The 24,559-nt window shown below is 42.7% G+C and overlaps 1 protein-coding gene and 1 long non-coding RNA gene across 4 annotated transcripts; one reads left to right on the top strand and one right to left on the bottom strand.

Moving 5' to 3' along the window:
- Positions 1 to 4,535: 4,535 nt before the first annotated feature.
- Positions 4,536 to 17,159, bottom strand: LOC139386666 (uncharacterized). Its single transcript, XR_011629092.1, has 4 exons — positions 17,110 to 17,159; positions 11,287 to 11,392; positions 9,909 to 10,686; positions 4,536 to 9,627 (listed from the first exon to the last, which is right to left on the bottom strand). It is a non-coding gene; the product is annotated as an uncharacterized lncRNA (long non-coding RNA).
- On the top strand, positions 16,815 to 22,518 carry LOC139386665 (nucleolin-like). 3 transcript variants are annotated; one of them, XM_071132440.1, is made up of 14 exons: positions 16,815 to 16,930; positions 18,020 to 18,082; positions 18,195 to 18,341; positions 18,521 to 18,649; positions 18,900 to 18,977; positions 19,079 to 19,202; positions 19,354 to 19,490; positions 19,609 to 19,735; positions 19,847 to 19,989; positions 20,166 to 20,295; positions 20,484 to 20,620; positions 20,711 to 20,837; positions 20,924 to 21,156; positions 22,162 to 22,518. In XM_071132440.1, exons 1-14 carry the CDS (start codon positions 16,912 to 16,914, stop codon positions 22,194 to 22,196), a joined length of 1,629 nt encoding a protein of 542 aa, XP_070988541.1. In that variant the 5' UTR covers positions 16,815 to 16,911; the 3' UTR covers positions 22,197 to 22,518. The 3 variants fall into 3 exon arrangements, with proteins under 3 accessions (XP_070988541.1, XP_070988540.1, XP_070988539.1); XM_071132439.1 differs by having other exon boundaries at positions 16,822 to 16,929; positions 18,007 to 18,082; positions 18,900 to 18,974; XM_071132438.1 differs by having other exon boundaries at positions 16,822 to 16,929; positions 18,007 to 18,082.
- Positions 22,519 to 24,559: the final 2,041 nt, after the last annotated feature.

The raw sequence follows: 24,559 nt of genomic DNA, 5'->3' as shown, positions 1-24,559 counted from the left end.
CCTTATTTGGTAATACAGAAATAACCACTACAAGCCTTATTATAAAATGTATTAAATAGTTTTTTATAGGAATATTGTAACCTCATTTTGTTTTTGAAGCTCGGAGGGCTTAATTTTTACAACAATGTCCATTATATTGTAAGTAAACTTCCTGTGAAATTGGTGGCTTTTCACAAGCAGGCTTTAATGTGCTGGGCTTTGCTGTATAAACAACTTTTCACCTCGTGAATGTTTTATATGGACTGATGGGTCGGTATTACATAGAAACAAGATGTTATTTTACTGTAATTGGTTCTTGAAAAATATTATCCTTGTCAGCCAATTACTTAGTATTAGTGGGAATCTATTTATGCAGAGATAATTTATGGAAAGATACAACTTTGAGGTTTCAAGCAAGGAATATGACACTGTTATAAAAGCTATACCTAGTAGACTATTAATGATAAAGGGAGTCAAAATCACACATCAATGTAGTCTGGTCTGATGGTGCGGTCATGTGGTGTATAACCAGGAGTCCCAAAGCAGTGCTTGCAGTTGAAAAGAACAATGTTTAATTCCCTATTCTTTACCATTCTAAACTTTGGTGAAAGTGCGAATTGGAGCAGTAATCAAACACAACTTTCCTTGAATTATCACCTATATTGTAACGCTCCGGGTGTCGTGGGTGTGGAGTCAGACGCAGGAAACAGAGAGTGCAATACTGTGCTCTTTAATGCACTCACGCAACACTGGGTGCTCAAAACCAAATGCCCCAAACACGGGGGACGAAAACAGTACAGTATAATACACGGCCAGGAACAAACACGTTCCTCTACTACACAACCGAAGGTCACAATAATTAATCCCCGCACAAAGAAACAGGCGGGCCGACTGTCTAATAAAGCCCAACTAATGACTCACTAACAGGTGCTAACAATAAACATACAAGGAGGGGGAGGAAAGGCAATCAGTGGCAGCTAATAGGCCGGCGACGACGACCGCCGAGCGCCACCCGACCGGGAAGGGGAGCCACCCTCAAATCGCCAACCCATCCCTTATGGGTTTAATTGACACATACACAAACATTACAATAATTCACTGTGGTAATTAAATAACAATTCTTCTTCCGGTATTCTCTGCATTGGGCATCGCACAGTGAGTGACAAAATGTAAGGTAGAAATCAATATATAATAGTAAAGAAGGTTGTCCAAACAATAATTATATCCCTAGAGCAGTAAAATAACTAACATACATACACACACACACGTGACATCTTCCTCTACCAAATCCTACTTCTGCCTCTGAATCCTCACCATGTTCTCCTCTACGGACTCCTTTACTATATAAACGTAAGGATGACAATGTCCCTCTTCTGGCCGAAGTGGTTACAGCGGTCCTCTGTAGCTAAGTTCCAGGCTGGGTCCATGAGGAAGATGAGAGGCAGCTGTGAGGTTGCCTTTAGGCCCACCAGTCCAGTTTTGAATGATAGCTGCTTGTTCAATGGGCTGTTACGTGCGTCGCTCTGGATCTCCTTTCTCTTCTTTTTTACAGTGCCATCCAGACGTACAAACTTGAAAGCCTCCTCCCTAGAGACCAACCAAACAGATACAGAGAGGGAGAGATGTACAGAAAGAGGAAGAGAGAGAGAGTAAGAGATCAAGAAAAAAAGATGAGAGGTCCATATACAATATTTGACATTTGTTTTATGTGTATATTACCTGAGTGGGCCCTACGGAAGAGTCAGAAAGCGTGTGAACTGAGACACCCAGACTTGATGGTCCCATCCTCACGGCATAGTCTGAGTCCCATTTGGCTCTGTTGGTAGAACGTTGGGTGTGTAACAAGGATTGTGGTTTTGATTCCTACGAGGGACCAGTATGAAAATGTGTTCACTCCCTACTGTAAGTAGTTCTGGATAGTGTGTCTGCTAAGTTACTTAAATGTTAAATGAGCGGGGTAGACATTAGTCAACAGTGAACTGAACCAAATAAGCAACAATTGTCTTTGTAAACATTTATTCAAGTGTTCAAATAGTGAAAGTGTAAATAGGTTGTGAGTCACGTCATTGACTGACAGATTTCTATAAATGATTATGTGGTTAGCTGAAAGGAAAAATAGCTATCCAGGCATTGTAAGAGCTGGTAGGCGTCAGCAAAGCCTGAGGAACGTGTCCCTAGTAATGATAGTCTAGGATTCAGGTAGCTGACTAAACTCAATTCCATGATTTATGATTGAGTTGAGCAGCAACTACTGCGTGCAGACTGGAGCTGATGTCACATAATAATATAATGTATTGTGTAACGGCATGCTATTACTTTGGGTGCTGGAATTGATTGTTTTTAGTTTTTTGGTTAAACACACAGTAATATCGCTCAACAATAACCCCCCCCTGCTCAAAATCATAGCTAAAGTTCATATTTGATGTGGCGCAATTAATGTGTGTATGTACTTTTTACCACTATGCTGCACAACATTCAATCTTGTGTGACTCCATGTGTGCCCACACACACGCATAGTATCTTGGTTTGTATCTAGAGGGCTGGCAGAGGCAGCAGTGATATATATACAGTGCCTTGCGAAAGTATTCGGCCCCCTTGAACTTTGTGACCTTTTGCCACATTTCAGGCTTCAAACATAAAGACATAAAACTGTATTTTTTTGTGAAGAATCAACAACAAGTGGGACACAATCATGAAGTGGAACGACATTTATTGGATATTTCAAACTTTTTTAACAAATCAAAAACTGAAAAATTGGGCGTGCAAAATTATTCAGCCCCCTTAAGTTAATACTTTGTAGCGCCACCTTTTGCTGCGATTACAGCTGTAAGTCGCTTGGGGTATGTCTCTATCAGTTTTGCACATCGAGAGACTGACATTTTTTCCCATTCCTCCTTGCAAAATAGCTCGAGCTCAGTGAGGTTGGATGGAGAGCATTTGTGAACAGCAGTTTTCAGTTCTTTCCACAGATTCTCGATTGGATTCAGGTCTGGACTTTGACTTGGCCATTCTAACACCTGGATATGTTTATTTTTGAACCATTCCATTGTAGATTTTGCTTTATGTTTTGGATCATTGTCTTGTTGGAAGACAAATCTCCGTCCCAGTCTCAGGTCTTTTGCAGACTCCATCAGGTTTTCTTCCAGAATGGTCCTGTATTTGGCTCCATCCATCTTCCCATCAATTTTAACCATCTTCCCTGTCCCTGCTGAAGAAAAGCAGGCCCAAACCATGATGCTGCCACCACCATGTTTGACAGTGGGGATGGTGTGTTCAGCTGTGTTGCTTTTACGCCAAACATAACGTTTTGCATTGTTGCCAAAAAGTTCAATTTTGGTTTCATCTGACCAGAGCACCTTCTTCCACATGTTTGGTGTGTCTCCCAGGTGGCTTGTGGCAAACTTTAAACGACACTTTTTATGGATATCTTTAAGAAATGGCTTTCTTCTTGCCACTCTTCCATAAAGGCCAGATTTGTGCAATATACGACTGATTGTTGTCCTATGGACAGAGTCTCCCACCTCAGCTGTAGATCTCTGCAGTTCATCCAGAGTGATCATGGGCCTCTTGGCTGCATCTCTGATCAGTCTTCTCCTTGTATGAGCTGAAAGTTTAGAGGGACGGCCAGGTCTTGGTAGATTTGCAGTGGTCTGATACTCCTTCCATTTCAATATTATCGCTTGCACAGTGCTCCTTGGGATGTTTAAAGCTTGGGAAATATTTTTGTATCCAAATCCGGCTTTAAACTTCTTCACAACAGTATCTCGGCCCTGCCTGGTGTGTTCCTTGTTCTTCATGATGCTCTCTGCGCTTTTAACGGACCTCTGAGACTATCACAGTGCAGGTGCATTTATACGGAGACTTGATTACACACAGGTGGATTGTATTTATCATCATTAGTCATTTAGGTCAACATTGGATCATTCAGAGATCCTCACTGAACTTCTGGAGAGAGTTTGCTGCACTGAAAGTAAAGGGGCTGAATAATTTTGCACGCCCAATTTTTCAGTTTTTGATTTGTTAAAAAAGTTTGAAATATCCAATAAATGTCGTTCCACTTCATGATTGTGTCCCACTTGTTGTTGATTCTTCACAAAAAGATACAGTTTTATATCTTTATGTTTGAAGCCTGAAATATGGCAAAAGGTCGCAAAGTTCAAGGGGGCCGAATACTTTCGCAAGGCACTGTATATAACTTGCACTTCGTGCACGGGGCTACATTTATACAGTACGGCCATCAGCGTCTTTTCTCACAGTGGTATGCTGTCAAACACAAACATTAGTGTCAAATACTTAACTACTGTAGTTAGCTAGATGAGTTCATAACCAGGGGTGAACATAGAATAAGGACCACCTGTTTAGCAAAAAACTAAATGTTATGTTACCTATTTTGCATGTTATTTTGGCATTAATATGCATCACACATCAGTTTGCAAACAATGTAAAAACATTTTTTTTTACACAATAAAGCTGAATGCAAAAATTGTCTCTTTTTTGCTTTCTTGAGTAAGGTAGATCCAAAATGCAGGTGCTTCAGCCTAGCTCAGTGCTTTCTGTGGTGGTGGGGCCAGCAGAAAATACAGAGCTTAGGGGTTGGTAATGTTCTCTAGTTGCGCCGTGATTGGCTCAGTGTTCTGTCACTCACGGGGACACTAAGTCAAAATCTATGGGTAGAACTAGAAAATTCAAGCCCCTTGGGGGCTGCCTTAGATTTACATTAGAAGTGCCAATCCAGGAAGGCTCAAGGTCATTGGCCACAGATAAAATGATGGCAAGTCATGTTATAGCTATTGTAGCTTTGATTGGACTGATCATGTCAAGATCATAGTTTCAAAACCTTAGCTAGCAAGCTAGACAAGCAGTCATCATGAATCAAGTCGGCAATCCACTGGCAAATTCTTTTTAATCCTTGTCTTATTATAGATAAAATGTATGGGAGGCCCCGATGCACAACTGAGCAAGAGGACAAGTACATTAGAGTCTCTAGTTTGAGAAACAGACGCCTCACATGTCCTGAGCTGGCGGCTTCATTAAATAGTACCCGGAAAATACCAGTCTCAATGTGAACAGTGAAGAGGCACCTTTTTCAGAAGAGGATTGCGCGAAGTGGTCCAGACGGAGTTGGCATGCCGAGACGATACCCTTTCGTTGGACACACTCATTGCGATGGCCATCCGTCTGGACAATCTCCTTTGGAAGCGCCGGCACCCCCATCGCCTCTCTCCCTCCTTTGTTGACCATTCTGAGTCAGAGCCTGGACCCATGGAGGTAGGGGCCACACGCCTACCTCTACGGAGACAGTTGGGACTCTGTCACTATTGTGGTCAGGAGGGGCACCAGCTTCAACTGTGTTATTTTATTGACCAGGCCCTTGCCTCCTCCCTGAACATAACATCACACCTGCTCTTCTCTCCATTTCCGGTTCAATCACTGGATAAACGACCACTGGGATCTGGGACAATCATACACATAACAGTACCACTCATCATCACTGTGGGACCCATGCACCAAGAAAGACTTCCCTTCCTCATCATCCAGGCACCCGTACACAAAGTCCTACTTGGCCTCCCGTGGTTCCATATCCACAACCCCACTATCTCCTGGTCGAGGATGGAGATCACTGCCTGGGCAGCCGGCTGTCAGAAGACCTGCTTTCCCTTACCCTGTGGTTCCACGTCGGTTCAGAGTCCTGTGTTTGCCCTCCAGGCCGACATCCCAGAGGTTTACCAGGATCCCCGAGAGGTTTTCTCCAAGACCCGCGCCACCTGTCTCTCTCCTCATCACCCCTGGGACTGTGCCATCGACCTGCTAACAGACTCTGGCTGAAACCAAGGCCATGGAGGGGTACATCCAGGAGGCTTTTCACCATGGTTTCATCCACCCAAACACCTCCCCTGCGTTAGCAGGTTTCTTCTTCGTGGCCAAGAAGGAGGGGGGTCTATGTCCGTGTATTGACTACAGAGGTCTCAATGCCATCACCACCAAGTACCACTACCCCCTCCCGTTGGTGCCGGCCGCCATTGAACAGGGGCCCGTTTCTTTTCTGAGCTGGACCTGCGGAGTGCCTGAAAATTGATCCGCATTCGGTAGGGGGGTGAATGGAAGATGGCCTTCAGCACGATGTCTGGGCACTACAAGTACTTGGTGATGCCTTATGGATTAGCCAATGCTCCGTCAGTGTTCCAGGAATTTGTTAATGAGGTGTTCCGGAACATGCTTGGGCATCAGGTGGTCGTGTATATCGATGACATCCTGATCTACTCGACCACTCTGGAGGAGCACTTCACCCACGTCCGGATAGTCCTGGGACGCCTCCTGGAGAACCATCTGTACGTCAAAGCGGAGAAGTGCCAGCTCCATCAGGCCGCCGTCTCCTTCTTGGGATATCGGATCAACCCGCAGGGAGTGGTTATGGAGGAGAGTAAGGTCGATGAATTCAGGTCATGGCCAGTCCCATTCATCATAAAGGGACTACAACAGTTTTTGCCTCACTTCTCTCCTCAAAATGTGGCCTCCATAAGTTGGTGTGGATCCTGCAGCTGATGAGGCCTTCCACCTACTGAAGGGGTGTTTCACCTCCTACTTGTTGCTGATCCAATGCTGCCCTTTGCGGTGACCGCCTCAGAAGTGGGCTTGGGGGCCATCCTGTCACAATGTCAAGGTAATCCACAAAAAATGTATCCATGTGCATACATCTCTAAAAAACTGTCTGCTGCAGAAAGCAAATATGATGTCGGTGTACTGGAGCTCCTGGCGGGATGTTGGCAATAGAGGAGTGGAGAGACTGGCTGGATGGTGCCACGGTCCCGTTTCTCATCCTCACTGACCATCAGAACCTGGAGTACATATGGACAGCAAGTCTGGTCCTAGGGCTCAGGTACTCCGGGATTGGAGGGAGAGAGAGAATTAGAGGGTGCATACTTAAATTCACACAGGACACCAGATAAGACAGGAGAATATAGATATAACAGACTGACCCTAGCCCCCGGAACATAGATTATTGCAGCATAGATACTGGAGGCTGCGACGGGGTGTCTGGTGACACTGTGCCCCAGTCCGACGATACCCCCGGACAGGGACAACCAGGCAGGATATAACCCCACCCACTTTGCCAAGGCACAGCCTCCACACCACTAGAGGGATATCAACAGACCACCAACTTACTTCCCTGAAACATGGCTGAGTATAGCCCACTAAAATCTCCTCCACCACAAGCCAGAGGGGGTGCAAAAGCGGACAAGAAGATCACGTCAGTGACTCAACCCTTTCTAGTGACGCACCCCTCCTAGGAATGGCATAGAAAAGCACTAGTAAGCCAGTGACTGAGCCACCGTAATAGGGTCATAGAATCCCAGTGGAGAGACGCTAGCCGGCCAGCCAGAGGCAGCAAAGGCAGTTCATCATTCCAGTGCCTTGCCGTTCACCTTTGCACCCCTGGGCCAGACTACACTCAATCATAGGACCCACTGAAGAGATGAGTCTTAAAGATCGAGATCAAGTCTGCGTCTCTCACACGGATAGGCAGACCACTATAGGAGAAAGCCCTGCATCCAGCTGTTTGCTTAGAAATTCTATGGTCAATAAGGAGGCCTGCGTCTTGTGACCTTATCGAACATTTAGGTATTGTATGTACGCTTTGAAATCAGCCTGTCGTGTCTCTGACTATGATTAAATGAGATGACAGGCTATTTTATCAAGTCGATTACTTAACATTTAATTGATTACATGATTTAATTAAACTATGTAACATTTAACTCATTAATAACCTGGGGCACCATGGAAGAGTGTTTATTGAGCTGCTGTCTTCCGAATAAACTCTGAAAGATCTGAAGATCTTTTATATCAATAGCGTCACCTTATCCAGCTAGGGCGTGGAAGCCCAGCGAGCTGGATTAGGCCCCCCGGTTCCATCGGCGGCGGCTCCCGGACCCGACGTCATCACCAACCGAAAAGCCAGCATTTAGAAATGTTGAGAGTAAATTGAGGCGAAAATATTTATAAAACTCACATTCGAAAAATAATCACATGGCTATCAAAACCTCACGCCAGGGTAATCCTACACGAAACACAGACCTTAGATGAAGTCTATCTAAAATTCCAGATGAAAAAATGAATTAGGAATAAAAGAGCTGAAAGCATTAGTGGAAATTAAAATTTCCCTCAGAACAGTCTGCTACTCCGCTTTGCTGATTGGTCTGTTCACAGCGCTGCTAAACCGTAGTTTCTGATTGGCTAGGTTTGTGAGGTGCACTTGGCTAGCTTCACGAGCCTGTTCCACCTGAAGGGGATCTCGCTGTTGGTGCAAAATGGTTTTACCTCACAAATAAACAATGTCTGAACCCACAAGGTAAGCACATTTCGGGGGTATATTATTTGTAACTTATCACTTATAAGAAAACATAACTAAATATATATATTTTTAATTGCTCTTGTGAACTCCAGTCTGGGGAAACCTCTGCCAGTTAGTTTAACAAGCCTAAGATTTCTTTACCGGTCATTGTGGAAGTTCCCTTACGAAAAATGTGCAGTTAGATATAACTACAATACACTGCAGTGTATAACATTTTTTTTTGACTTTAGTAATTTTGCAGTGTCATTCTGCAATTACTGCATCCAAAATACCACAGTCGACTGCAGTTGCTGCACTTTTGCTGCAGTTTCAAAACGGCAAACTTTTTTTTGTAAGGGTTGTATCAATAAATAATTAGCTAAACTATAATCTAACGTTAAAGCTGCTATTGTGACAGCTGGCTAAAATACTCATGGGAATATTATGTTCACCACCCCCAGATGAGATGAATGAATTTCATGAATCAGATGAATTATTTGAAGTGGAATCTCTTTTGAAACAACCTGACCACCAGAAGCGGTAGGTATGCTATAGGCTGTATATGGCAACGACATAAAAACATTGACAGTTATGGAGAGGTGGATGATCATTGTCTGTATAGATGTAGAGGTGTGATTCTGCAGGCTGGTGTGCAAGAGGGACATTTACAAATGGCAATCACGTAGTTTTCCAACTCTGTAGAGAGCCTATCTTGTCTCCATGTACTGAGAAGAGGTGCTCCACTGGTGAAGCTCAGCAAGCATGGTCTGCATGCCAGTCAGTGTAGCAGTAGTGGGGGGGCATTGCTTAATAAGTGCTTGGTGGTCCTGCTTTGACTGATGTAGTTACCTCATGCTCAGTTTGCTCCTCTGTTATCATGTGATAAACATGTTGACAGACACACTTTTGCCCAAAGCTGCTGGGGTTACATGAACAATAACCATCCTCCAGACTGACAACACCAGTACTACCGTTATCCAAAAATACAGTTAGACTGTTTCTATCAGTAGGTATGACTTCTCCAATATAACCTGAGCACGTTTTTGCCGTATTTCATTCACTGACGGACCTCTGACCAACAACACCATTGTGCTTGCACACAATTCATGACTGAGAGGCTCTGCACGCACATGTGAAGTTCACAGGATCAACAACGTAATGTTGTGGATTGGACTGAAAAGGGAACACTACAGGTGCCATTGGCGTCAATCACCAGGCCCTCATCCACTCCATTCCTCGTCAAATCGGCAGCTTCAGTGGCAGAGGGGTCCTTCATGGCATGTTTCATGTGTCTGATCTGTGACAGGTGATCTAGGCAACTGAAAAAAATGTATATATTAAGAGAATAATGACATGTAATAAGAAATAGGTGGGAGAATTCCAGAGGATTTGTATTTTTTATCCATTATCTCCTATGTTTAATTGACAGATACTGTATCTTCTTCAGTCAAGCATCTGGTGTTTGGTTGGTTTTGATGATGGCCAATTTTCAAGTGTATGCTTACTTCTATTTATAATAGCATTTCATCCTTACAATATCGAGAGACTATGACTTAAGATCAGTTACTAATGATTTGCTGCCCAACAGAACAGAATGTACCTGTAATAGTCCTGGGCATCGCTGTACAGGAGTCTCAGCAGCTGATCTACCCTCTTGTGTGGTTTTTCCCTCGGGAATTGGTATTTCAAAGAGAGAGAGAACGTAAGAAGAGTTTGTGTCAAAAGGCAAAACACATTATTGTACAAATCAAGACTTTTCCTTGCAGCTTCAAACATTTTAAACTGAAAGGAGGTTTTACAGTAGTGACCATGGTTGTAATTGTCAAGGAATTGCATTTTTCTCTGTTAAATATAGTTGGAATACAATGTGGCAAAATTACACGTTTTTGAGAAGCATTTTCTTCTGGTTTAACCCTTACTGTACTTAGTTATGAATTGTTTTGAATGGGCCCCATTCATTGTAGTTTTTAGGTTTGTGTTTTGCCACCTTAGATACTTAGTTGCTCGGGGTGTGTTTTATGTCTTACAAACCCTCCAGTTCAAGTCACATCATAACAGTATCCTCATCTTAAGATGTTTCCTGTGTTACATTTTTAAAGGACACAACAATAAGTGACTTTTTTTTAAAGAAAGAAAGAAAAAGTAAAACAGACAACTTGAATTTGTCTGTGAGTACGTTGTTTTGGACTGTACATATTTCTAGAATGAATGGGACCCTATCACCACAATGACAAAACAAACCCTGGCTACGAGGCAAAATACAAACATACCAAATTTCTCTGGTAATTGACTACCACCAGGGTAAGGCAAAGTTTCACATCTTTCAACTATGTTGTTGGTGTTGCTGTTGTGGTGGTAGAATCCTGTGTAAACGCAGCCTACCAAATCAGGAAATGGGATTATTAGGCAAGAAGGGAAGGGCTCTCTTGCTGAAAAGCTATTGAAACGTCATCGGAGGGCTCACTCAAATGGAGGGAAAATGGAAGGGGGCGTGCTTAATTTTGAATGGACTAGGGCCAAAAGCAAATCTAGGGGTGAATCTCAAAAGATTTTCCTTCATTTCTTGCACTCTCTTCTCTCCTCGCCTCTCTTCTGTTTCTCAAATTGGAAATCATGATCCAAGGGATGGGACCTCAGATCTTCTCATCCAATGGTATAGGAGGGGATGCAAGGAATCCAGGAAAGAATTTTGATTCACTCAATGTTAACATCTGATGTTCCCTTACACCAGGACAGCAAGTGCATCCTACTGGCCCTAAGAAAATTGATTGATTGCTTATCCAGTGATTTTTATTTCACTAATACACATTTCTACACTGGACTTTACGTACCATTTGTACCTTTTGTTTGTTTACACATATGCTGCTATTAGAAAATGTATAATGTATGTTTTCACATTTATAGTGTCACAGAGGGCAGCAATGGACAAAACTACATGCTACACCTTTACAAAAACTACAAAGATTGTGTGATCTTACTGTTGTGCAATTCATTCCTCATGGCCACAACTGCACGGACAACAGTATTCCTGCTCTCCTGTGTCAAATGGCCTCAGTTTCTCTTGACCATCCATATGTGCATAGCCTAAATAAAAAGGAGTATATATGACTAATCACATTAATAGCAGGTTTGGGCTCAATTCAGAATTGAATTGAGAATACCTCAAATTCAATTTCAGTTCTTGAATTTGAATTGAAGTAGTAAACAGGATACAGAATTTCAATTCAGTGAAATTCCCAATGTTAGGGCAGAGACACAAGCATCTCATCATTATGTCCAGTATCTCTGACTGGATTAAATTCTACTTCAAATTCTACATCCTGTGGGGTGTGGCCAATTCAAAACTCATGAGTTGAATTGGATTCAATTGGGCCGGTACAGGGCCGGTTCCAGGTGTAAGCGACATAAAGCCACTAGGAGGGCCCGACTCCCCCAAAAAGTATAAATGTTTTAACTTTTAAAACTTCGATCACACCTACAGCGTCATTGCACAGAATAGTATGCAGCATCATCTAGATATGTGTGCAACAAAAGTTCAACTTTCAGCTACCATTTCCATCAAGCCGCCTACACATACAATGTGATGCATACGCTAGAGAAATCCAACGTATGCACCACACAGAACGCACTGCAACTGCCTCTGCAATGCAATGCTGCAAGGTAAAAGCAGAGTTCCATTGGAAATTAATGTACTTCTGGCATACCAAAACTAGGTGTGTTAGGCACTCAGTCGGGGTCTCACGCAGTTTTTCTCTTGTTATGTCAGTCACTGTCAGGTCATCTAACATTTTTTAAATTGGTAGTAGTTAGTCTAGCCAGCCATCTAAACGTATGTAATCATTGCCGAATACCGATCGGGCACGGAGGGCACGTTCCCAGGGGCCCTAACCTCCAGGGGGCCCCCATTGATTTTGTTAGTCACTCTCATTCAGATATAATTTTAACATGGCATAAGTCACTATAAAATGTTTATAATTGCAGGAAATGAACTGAAACTAAAATGTTGCTCTCCACCGTCAAGAGGGTGGGCACAAAAACATTTTCTGCATCCATATCTCACTTAGGGCCCCTAAAAGGCTAGAGCCTTTTACCTTTGTGAAAATCCTGTTGGATCTTCTGTAAGCACACCTTCAGCACATCTGTTGTCTCCTCACTTACAATGAAGTAAGCAACAGCAATTCCACAGCCGTTCTCATGCTGAATGATTAATGATTTATAAAATGCATAACCATAAGCTGTGACTCCTTTGTAGGTTGCATCCAGGAAAACCATTCCGTTTCCATCTTTGGCAAGTTGCTCTCTCTGCCAAACACTTTGCAGTACAATGACAAGTGGTTGTTTGTTGGAGTGGAACAGTGGTGGGTAGAAAACAAAAACCTGTTGAAGCTCAGACTTGACCAGTCTGTCAACGCTGATGCTGTCATTCTCATCCAGCCTGGTGGTGGAGGCTAGAGAGCGTTGGATGTTCCACGCATATTTTGGTGTCGGGTAGAAACGTCTTATCAGCCACATTGTGATGGCCCTCTTCTTTTGCCCAATGTGTTGCCTTCCTCAGTTGTTGTGCAGTGTTGACCTATCCACCTCCATCAAATGCTGCAATGTGTGATCAATGCAATTAATCACATTCTCAACAGCAAGGACTTCCGGCCAGCTCACACATGGTTTCCATTACTTACCATAGCAACAAAATCTAATTTGCTATATACTGCAGTAAAAATGCATTTATTAATCCTTTTACCTTTTTTTTAAACTAGGCAAGTCAGTCAAGAAAATATTCTTATTTACAATGATGGCCTACCAAAAGGCCTCCTGTGGGGATGGGGGCTCGGATAAAAAATAGATCAAAAATATAGGTCAAAACACACATCCCGACAAGAGAGACACCATAACACTACATAAAGAGAGACCTAAGACAACAGCATAGCATGGCAGCAACACATGACAACACAGCATGGTAATAACACAACATGGTAACAACACAACATGGCAGCAGCACAACACGGTAGCAGCACAAAACATGGTACAAACACTATTGGGCACAGACAACAGCACAAAGGGCAAGAAGGTAGAGACAACAATACATCACGGGAAAAATGCATAAATAATTGACAATTTTCACTTTTTGGTCCTAATTTAAGGTTAGGTGTAAGGTTAGCAGTGTGGATAAAAAGACACCCGTCTAAGCGGATGCAAGAAGATCAATTGTAGAAATCCCTTTAATGCAGGGAAACTTAAATCAGTTCTACCAAATCTCTATCAACATGTTAAATGTGCAACCAGAGGGAAAAAAATTCTAGATCACCTGTACTCCACATACAGAGACGTGTACAAAGCTCTCCCTCACCCTCCATTTGGTAAATCCGACCACAACTCTATCCTCCTGATTCCTGCTTACAAGCAAAAATTAAAGCAGGAAGCACCAGTGACTATAAAATAATGGTCAGATGAAGCAGATGCTATATTACAGGACTGCTTTGCTATCACAGACTGGAACATGTTCCGGGATTCTTCCGATGACATTGAGGAATACACCACATCAGTCACTGGCTTTATCAATAAGTGCATTGAGGACGTCGTCCCCACAGTGACTACGTACATACCCCTACCAGAAGCCATGGATTACAGGCAACATTCGCACTGAGCTAAAGGGTAGAGCTGCCGCTTTCAAGGTGCGGGACTCTAACCCGGAAGTTTACAAGAAATTCCGCTATGCCCTGCGACGAACCATCAAACAGGCAAAGCGTCAATACAGGGCTAAGATTGAATCATACTACACCGGCTCCGACGCTCGTCCGATGTGGAAGGGCTTGCAAACTATTACAGACTACAAAGGGAAGCACAACCACGAGTGTCCCAGTGACATGAGCCTACCAGACGAGCTAAATCACTTCTATGCTGGCTTTGAGGCAAGCAACACTGAGGCATGCATGAGAGCATCAGCTGTTCCGGACGACTGTGTGATCACGCTCTCCGTAGCCGACGTGAGTAAGACCTTTTAAACAGGTCAACATACACAAGGCTGCAAGGCCAGACGGATTACCAGGACATGTGCTCCGGGCATGTGCTGACCAACTGGCAGGTGTCTTCACTGACATTTTAAACATGTCCCTGATTGAGTCTGTAATACCAACATGCTTCAAGCAGACCACCATAGTCCCTGTGCCCAAGAACACAAAGGCAACCTGCCTAAATGACTACAGACCCGTAGCACTCACGTCCGTAGCCATGAAGTGCTTTGTAAGGCTGGTAATGGCTCACATCAACACCATTATCCCAGAAACCCTGACCCACTCCAATTTGCATACCGCCCAAACAGATCCACAGATGATGCAATCTCTATTGCACTCCACACTGCCCTTTCCCACCTGGACAAAAGGAACACCTACGTGAGAATGCTATTCATTGACTACAGCTCAGTGTTCAACAGCATAGTACCCTCAAAGCTCAACACTAAGCTAAGGATCCTGGGACTAAACACCTCCCTCTGCAACTGGATCCTGGACTTTCTGACAGGCCGCCCCCAGGTGGTGAGGGTAGGTAGCAACACATCTGCCACGCTGATCCTCAACACTGGAGCTCCCCAGGGGTGCGTGCTCAGTCCCCTCCTGTACTCCCTGTTCACCCACGACTGCATGGCCAGGCACGACTCCAACACCATCATTAAGTTTGCAGACGACACAACAGTGGTAGGCCTGATCTCCGACAACGACGAGACAGCCTATAGGGAGGAGGTCAAAGACCTGGCCGGGTGGTGCCAGAATAACAACCTATCCCTCAATGTAACCAAGACTAAGGAGACTATTGTGGACTACAGGAAAAGGAGCACCGAGAACGTCCCCATTCTCATCGACAGGGCTGTAGTGGAGCAGGTTGAGAGCTTCAAATTCCTTGGTGTCCACATCAACAACAAACTAGATTGGTCCAAACACACCAAGACAGTCGTAAAGAGGGCATGACAAAGCCTATTCCTCCTCAGGAAACTAAAAAGATTTGGCATGGGTCCTGAGATCCTCAAAAGGTTCTACAGCTGCAACATCGAGAGCATCTGGTTGCCTGGTACGACAATTGCTCAGCCTCCGACCGCAAGGCACTTCAGAGGGTAGTGCGTATGGCCCAGTACATCACTGGGGCAAAGCTGCCTGCCATCCAGGACCTCTACACCAGGCGGTGTCAGAGGAAAGCCCTAAAAATTGTCAAAGACCCCAGCCACCCATCATAGACTGTTTGCTCTACTACCGCACAGCAAGCGGTACCGGAGTGCCAAGTCTAGGACAAAAAGGCTTCTCAACAGTTTTTACCCCCAAGCCATAAGACTCCTGGACTATTTGCATTGTGTCCCCCCCCAACCCCACTTTTACACTGCTGCTACTCTCTGTTTGTCTTATATGCATAGTCACTTTAACTATACATTCATATACATACTACCTCAATTGGCCCGACCAACCAGTGCTCCTGCACATTGGCTAACCGGGCTATCAGCATTGTGTTCCACCACCCGCCAACCCCTATTTTTACGCTTCTGCTACTTTCTGGTCATCATATATGCACAGTCACTTTATCGATACCTACATACTTATTGAGGTACACACTACCTCAATAAGCCTGACTAACAGGTGTCTGTATATAGCCTTGCTACTCTTTTTTCAAATGTCTTTCTGCTGTTGTTTTATTTCTTTACTTACTTACCTACCTACACACACACATACCTTTTTTGGGGTACCATTGGTTAGCCTGTAAGTAAGCATTTCACTGTAAGGTTTACACCTGTTGTATTCGGCGCAAGTGACAAATAAACTTTGATTTGATTTGGGATTTATAACTTTGTGGTTGTGGTAACTAGTGACGACCCCTCACGCATACACAGAGATATTGGAGAAAGGAATCCCATTGGCCAATAAATGGAGGCACGTAACGCCTCACCCAGCAGACGGTCGACCAATCGCGTTCACGTTGTTATGCCGCGTCACACTGTTGCTAAACTAATCGTCACGCCATCCCTTCTCAAAGTCAGGGTATGAGTCGAGAAACATGTGTATTTGCCTCGAAAGTGCGTATGTCTCGAGTCCAAAACTATATGATATTACAGATAACAACTTAATTATCTCACATATTGGAACAGAATAATTGTAATATTGTACTTGTTGTTGACGAAATGAATGACAATGTGGGTTGACACGTCGTATAATGAAAACGTGGTGCAAGTAATGGGCTGTGTCTTGTTACAAATAACAAACACTTCGAATGTCAAAATCGCAACGCTTGTAATGAGCAATACCAATGGTTTTGTAAAAGCGCCACCAAGTTCTCAATATATAAGATGTAAATGATATAGTTGAATAAAAAATATTTAAAAAACCGGCGGCACGAACTAGGGAAACGGGCGGCTCTGTTGAACGTCTGTTAATTTGCGCACTCAAGAAGCCTCAACCAATTATTTTTTTCAACTCTCATTGTTCTATTTGTGGCTCAACGGCGAAAATCATGAATATTCATGTTTCGCCCCTCCCCCCTCTACTACAGAAGGAAATTTCGCCCACCGTTCATGGCCGTTCATGTGAACAGTCGTGTACATTAGCTAACTAAAAGAAGAATATTCCGAAAACATGGCACAATCAGGCAAAGTAAGAGTGACATCTAAAATCTACTTATGTTTAATGGTTCACGACAGTTGGTCTCACACGGCCACAAGTTAAATGACAACATGGTTGAACTCGCTAGCTAGCTAACGTTAGCAAATGAGCTAACTACTGTAGCTATTGTGGAACTACACTTCTGTGGGCATGGAATGTTTAGCTACTTACCTAGCTATTTTGTATCACTGTTGTTCACTTGAAACACGTGCTGAACATTGAGTTACAATTGATCTATTTCGAATACTCATTGGGCGGGTTCGATTACACTGAGCGGCGGGACACCCGGCATAGATAGGCCCGTCACGTCATCGGGCGAAAGCAAGCAGTAATCTGAGCCGCTTGGTCATTTTGTCAACAAGGCAGCATGGTACATTGTCCTGAAACATCTCTTTTCCTTGAAATACGTTAGAGTTGTCTTGACAGCTTTCGTTGGAAAGGCAGATGAAGCGTTTATTAAAAGCAATCCATTTTGCTTGGGGAAACAATCTCACTAATATAATGTAATGGCGTCTTTTTGTAGGCAATAACTCCACCATGGTTCGTTGGACAAAGCCTATGAGGAAAATTATATTTGGGTTTGGGTAAACGCTGAAAATGAGGTCTGTGGTAAACACAGGTTTGAGATACGTTTGATTCTAGGATATAATCTTCGTCAGCTAACGCCATTTTCAGTGAATTTTGAAGAATTTATGTAATATTAAAATACATAAATCGCATAAAGGCGTCATAATTCGTAAAGACCCTGTTAACCGACTGCTATCTCATAGACATTTTTAAATGAGATTTCCTAAACCTGTGTTAAGCTCAGACCTTATTTTCTGCGTTTATTCCATAACCCTATTCTTTCCCCATACATTTTTCAAAAAAGGGATGTCTGAACGAACCAGAGGTAATTTATTTCCTGGTTTTAGGAATACACACTGGCAAACTCTATTACTACTGCAATCAATTTTAAACCCAGGCGGGATTAATCGAACCCTCCCACAGTTGTCTGTTTGTGATTGGTTGGTGATGATGGGTTAAAGAACACCAGTTCAAATGCTTATCCCAAAGGTTGTTTTATAGGGAACCCCATCAAGAACATCAACTAGACAGAAAGTTGGAGAGATTGGTGACGACAAACAGGATGAAAATAATTCTGGTAAGTGGTTCCCAACTATTTTCTCCTTTATAGCCTGTGCAATATTTAATGCAACGTATATTGAGAAAGTTACTTGTTTAATGCGTCCTTGATACATCAATGTAACTTTCAGAAGGCCAGACTGATTCTCCAGCATCAACAGAGGTAGCTGCCCCCACTCCACAGGTCATCTTTTCCACAGAACCTGATGCTGATGGAGATAAAGTAGCTCCCATTGAAGATGATGTTACAGAGAACGAGGAGGTCAAAGATGTCCCAGGTAAAGAAAATGCTTTGAGGGAAGGCAAGCATAGACCATATATTTAGTGTGTGTGACATTGTCCCAGCATGTAATTGGAATAGGGATAATGTTCATATGACATTTCTTAAACGCAAAACATTTGCTGTTCCATTAAATTCAGTAGGTATTTCCTTTGTTAATGAATATTGTTTATGTAGCTTGTGAAGCGGAGCAGATGGACACAACTCCTGCTGCTGAGGAGGAAGCTGTTAAGGTCACCTTTGAGTCAGAAAATGTCATCGAAGATGCCTGTAATGTTGAAGAGAAGACCAATGGAAATGACCAGGGTGAGGTCAAAGAACAACAGAATTGTAATGCATTTTTGCCAGGGGTGTATTCACTCCGAACCAAACGGAAGCAAAAGGGGAGGCACCTACCTTCATTTATCCATTAAAAACTCACGTTTTTGTTGCGTAACGCAACTGGACTAATAATTCCCCCCCCCCCCCCCCCAGATGTCACTCATTTATGTTTTTCCATCAGGGTATGTATGGAATAGGGTTTAATACATGTGTCTATGTGTGTTTCTCTCTCCAGCTGTTGCAGTAGCCCCAGTGAAGAGGAAAGCAGAGGATGAGACTTCTCCAGCTAAGAAAACAAAGTGCATTAATGGTGGTATGGTTATGAGCAAGAGTTAATATCACTCCTGTTTTGAGTGCTTGATTGATGGTGTCAGTGAGCTAACATGCTCCTTTGTTTCTTTTTTTTTTTTTTAGGTTTTTGTCTTTTTGTTGGTAACTTGAACACATCCAAGGAAGTGGAGGAAATCAATGATGCCTTGGCCAACTTTTTTACGTCGCATAGTCTGTTATTTCAAGCTATTCGAGTGGACATAACAAAGTGGGTACCATTTTTATGCACTTAATAAACTTAAACTCTTCAAATGTTTGTACATTTCCTCACGAGACAGATTATTCCCCTTTCCATGGCAAAGAATTTGTACAAATATGTTGACATAATGTCAAATGTTTTTTTGGGGTGCATTCTCTAGGAAATTTGCATATGTAGACTTTCACACAGAGGAAGACTTGACAAAAGCCCTTGAGCTGGATAGGGTGAAGATCTTGGACCAAAAGATAAGGCTAGGCAAGGCTAATGTCAAAGATGTCACAGCAGAGGAAAAAAAAGGTACTAGTCTCACCTTGAGTGAGTTTTCCATGCTACTGATATTAGACATTTCTAGAATTGATTGATTGATTTCCATGTACTGACAGACGTCTCCCCCCCCCCCCCCCTCCACACACAGCTAAAGATTCCAAGACCTTGTACGTCAAAAATATCTCATTCTCGGCAACAAAGGAGGACTTGAAGAAAGTCTTTGACACGGCGGTCGAAATCAGGTTTCCTAGAGGCATTGGCCGACCAAGCAAAGGGTGAGAGTTGGCATCCAAAGTGCCCGTTTGATATCAATGCATGATTTACAAGGTACCGTGTGGATCCCAGGATTCAGCTCTTAACACTTGGCGTCTACTTAATTGTGACAGAATTGCCTACATAGAGTTCAAAACGGAGGCCATTGCTGAGAAAGTGCTGGAGGAGAAGCAGGGGACTGATGTCCAAGGCCGTGTCATCGTTATTGACTTCTTGGGAGAAAAGAGCCAACAACAAAAAATGATCAATGCTCCAGGTAAGGATAGACTGAAATGAAGTCACTGGGAATTCCATTACTGTAGAAGCACAAGGTACTTGAATAGCTATATGGCTAGTCACGTTGCTCTATAGCATCTTCGAGGTGAGACAGCTTTTACAAAGTGTATTAATTCACTGGTTAGTTAACATGTCCTCAAATGTTCTGTTCCATAGCTGAGGCCACACCGAATAACGAGTTATTGGTGACAAACCTGGCTTACACTGCGAAAGAGGATGCCCTAAGGAAAATCTTTCTCAAAGCAGTCAGTGTCAGAATACCACAGAGCAGTGGCAAACCAAGAGGGTAAGGGTGCACATTGATGCTGCACCTGCTTTTTGTTGCGCTCTACTGAACATTTTGGGCGCCATCAAATAGATCATTATAAATAATCTGTTTGGATGAATTTGATAGTAATTTCATGTTCAGAATGTACATGGTAACTTGAGACAAATGTGTCAATTTCCCCCCCCCCCCTTTTTTTATTTTTAAAGTCATGCCTTCATTCAGTTTGAAAGTGTGGAGGATGCCAAAGAAGCCATGGAATCATCGTTAAACAAAGAGATTTGTGGAAGAGCCATCGGAGTAAAGTTCAGCCAGAAGAGGCCAGAAGGTGACCAAGAGAACTCAGGTAAATATAGCAGAAAATTCATAGGTGAATAATTCACGTTGTTTGACTGTGCCATCATTCATACCTATGTGTTGTGTGTTCTCTTGGTAGTTCCTTCCAAGACGTTGATGGTCAGGAATCTTGCCAAGGAGACGAGCGAGGAGACTTTGAAAAGCTCCTTTGAAGGTGCCATTGAAGCTCGAGTCACTAAAGACAAGGAGACTGGTGAATCTAGAGGGTATGTTTCAAAATATGACCCTTTTGAAACCACATTGTTATTACATTCAGACAGTGCTTTGAATAGTCCTTCTTCGTACTTCTCAGGTTTGGCTTTGTGGACTTTGAGAGCATAGAGGTCTGCAAGGCTGTTAAGGAGGCTGTGGTGGACCTTCAGATTGACGGGAGCAAGGTGACCCTGATCTATGCCACGCCCCAGGGCGAACGAGGACCTCGTGGAGAAGGAACGGGCTTCAACAGGAGCTTCAGAGGGAAACCCGGAGGTCGAGGTGGCGGTCGAGGCAGGGGCAGGGGTGGAGGCTTCAGGGGTGGACGAGGAGGTGAGGTCATCTAGTTTGAATAAACATTTTTGGAAAAGTCATGAGGACATATCAATTGATACTTAAAATCCAATTTGATTTCTCACATGCTTCGTAAACAACAGGTGAAATTATTTCTAACGGGTCCTTTTCCAACAATACAGAGTTAACCATAAAAAAAGATGAAATAGAAATAGTGACGCAGAATAAATATGCAGTGAATAACAATACCAAGTCAAAATAACATGGCTAAATATAGGGAGTACCAGTACAGAGTCCATGTTCTGGGGTATGAGGTAATTGAGGTAGGTATGAACATATAGGTAGGAGTAAAGTGACTTGGCAACAACATAGACCGTAGCAGCAGTGTATATGGGCAGTGTGAAAGTGTGTGTGTGTGACGTCAGTGTGTGTGTGTGTGTATTAGCGTGTCAGTGTAATTACCTGTGAGAGAGTCCAGTGTGTGCGTGTTGTCAGTGTAAAAAAAAAAAAGAAATAAAAAAAGGGTAAATAGCCATTTGATTAGCTATTTAGCAGTCTTATGGCTTGGGGGTAGAAACTGTTCAGGGTCCTGTTGGTTCCAGACTTGGTGCACTGGTAACGCTTGCCATGCGCTAACAGAGAACTGTCTATGGCTTTGGTGACTGGAGCCTTTGACAATTTTTTGGGCATTCCTCTGAAACCGCCTGGTATAGAGGTCCTGGGTGCCAGGGAGCTCGGCCTCAGTAATGTACTAGGTCGTACCTGCCACCCTCGGTAGTGCCTTGCAGTCGTGTTTCTTGCAGTTGCCGTACGAATCAGTGATGCAGCCATTCAACATGCTCTCAATGGTTCAGCTGTATAACTTTTTGATGATCTGAGTGCCTGTGCCAAATCTGTCATGCCCTCTTCACAACTGTGTGTGTGTACTTCACACTTTTTAATGTGGTTCTAGTGCCTGAAATGTCTCTTTACTCGAGTTATATCTACCAACAATTCTATCAGCTTTGGAAGATGGTGTAATTTGTTTTTATTGTTGTTTTTCAGGCAGAGGTGGTGGCGGCGGTGGAAGGAGGACTTAAAACAGCAAATATCTTCTTTTTTTTTTACAATGGACTGCTGCAGCTGAGCTCTAATTCAACATCTGAATTAACTGACAAGCTTGTAATGGGCATCTATCCCTAATAATTTCAATAAAACAAATGAATTTGTTCATAGTTTAAATGATTTATGTGAAAAGATTCTACCACGTTCATACTTAACAATGTAATGTCTTACACACTTACTGTGTAACATTTTGTTTGAGTTTGTCTGTCTTCCATTAGTTTACCTTTTAATTGTTAATTTCTTGATTATGCAAATACTATATTGAAGACTGAGTAATTAAAGGGTTCCCAAATTTAATGTGGATGTTCAGATTTTTCTTTTTGAAAATCTTTATTTTGTGAGATTTTAGAGGGATCTTGCGTCTTTTTGCTACAGAAATGTGCAACAAATGATGGAGAATGTGGACTTTTAGTATTTCTACAGTAGGTTTCCTCAAGGAGAAAGCTTCGATGTTAAAGATAAAACAAAAACGCTTTAGTAAATGCTATAGTATAATACAGTCCGCAAGAACCATACAGTATATACCAGAGTATACAGCAGCAGTCAAAAGTTTGGACACACCTACTCATTCAAAGGTTTTTCTTTATTTTTTAAAACTATTTTCTACATTGTATAATCATAGTGAAGACATCAAAACTGAAATAACACATGGAATCATGTAACCAAAAATATATATATTTTATGTTTTTGATTCTTCAAAGTATTTGGCATTCTCTCAAACATCTTCACCTGGAATGCTTTTCAACAGTTGGAGTTCCTACATATTCTGAGCACTTGTTGGCTGCTGTTCCTTCACGCTGCAGTCTAACTCATCCCAAACCATCTTGGTTTGAGGTCGGGTGATTGTGGAGGCCAGGTCATCTGATGCAGCACTCCATCACTCCTTGGTAAAATAGCCCTTACACAGCCTAGAGGTGTGTTGGGTCATTGTCCTAATGAAAGACAAATGATAGTCGCACTAAGCACAAACCTGTGGTAGCCATGCTGGTTAAGTGCCTTGAATTCTAAATACATCGCAGACAGTGTCACCAGCAAAACACCATCACACCTCCGTGCTTCACGGTGAGAACCACAAATGCAGAGATCATCTGTTCACCTACTCTGCGTCTCACAAAGACGGCGGAACCAAAAATCTAAAATTTGGAGTCAACAGACCAAAGGACAGATTTCCACCTGTCTAATGTCCATTGCTCGTGTTTCTTTGCCTAAGCAAGTCTCATCTTATTGGTGTCCTTTAATAGTGTTTTTTGCAGTAATTTGACAATGAAGGGCTGATTCACCCAGTCTCAACTGAACAGTTGATGTTGAGATGTGTCTGTTACTTGAACTCGAAGAAGCATTTATTTGGGCTGCGTTCTGAGGTGCAGTTAACTCTACTGAACTTATCCTCTGCAACAAAGGTAGCTCTGGATCTTCCTTTCCTGTGGCGGTCTTCATGAGAGCCAGTTTCATCATAGCGCTTTATGGTTTTTGTGACTGCACTTGAAACTTTCAAAGTTCTTGAAATGTTCTGCATTGACTGACCTTCATGTCTTAAAGTAATGATGGACTGTCATTTCTCTTTGCTTATTTGAGCTGTTCTTGCCATAATATGGACTTGGTCTTCTACCAAATAGGGCCATCTTCTGTATACCAGACCTACCTTGTACCTCGAACGCATTAAGAAGGAAAGAAATTCCGTAAATTAACTTTTAACGAGGCACACCTGTTAATTGAAATTCATTCCAGGTTACTACCTCATGAAGCTGGTTGATAGAATGCCAAGAGTGTGCAAAGTTGTCATCAAGGCAAAGGGTGGCTACTTTGAAGAATCTCAAATCTAAAATATATTGTGGCTCATTTAACACTTTTTTTTGGTTAATACATATGTGTTATTTCCTAGTTTTGATGTCTTCACTATTATTCTACAATGTAGAGAAAAAAAAGAAAAACCTGTTCAAACGTTTGACTGGTACTGTAATTATGTGTGGGTATGATACAGAGGAGTAAATTCCAGACCAGAAGATGCGACTTAGTGAGTATATCCCACTCTGCCAATGTCCCATCTTATGCTTCATTAGAAATCGAATGTTGCGTGTAATTTAGCCTCCACATGTCATCAAATGATCTAGACTACTTGGTCTCATTGGTGGACCAAATAGGCCTTATACCAGTTACTACATATAATGAACAAATGAAATTGTCAGATTTAACAAATTAGTTAAGAGTTTTGAGGGAAGGGGGATACCTAGTCAGTTGCAGAAGCGAATGCAAACAACTAAAATGTGTCTCAGGCATTTAACCCAACCCTTCTGAATCAGAGAGGTGCCGGGGGCTGCCTTAATCAACGTCCACATCA

Source organism: Oncorhynchus clarkii, chromosome 28 (genome assembly GCF_045791955.1).
Source record: "Oncorhynchus clarkii lewisi isolate Uvic-CL-2024 chromosome 28, UVic_Ocla_1.0, whole genome shotgun sequence".
Classification (NCBI taxonomy): Eukaryota; Metazoa; Chordata; class Actinopteri; order Salmoniformes; family Salmonidae; genus Oncorhynchus; species Oncorhynchus clarkii.
This window is presented reverse-complemented; position numbering and strand designations above follow the sequence as displayed.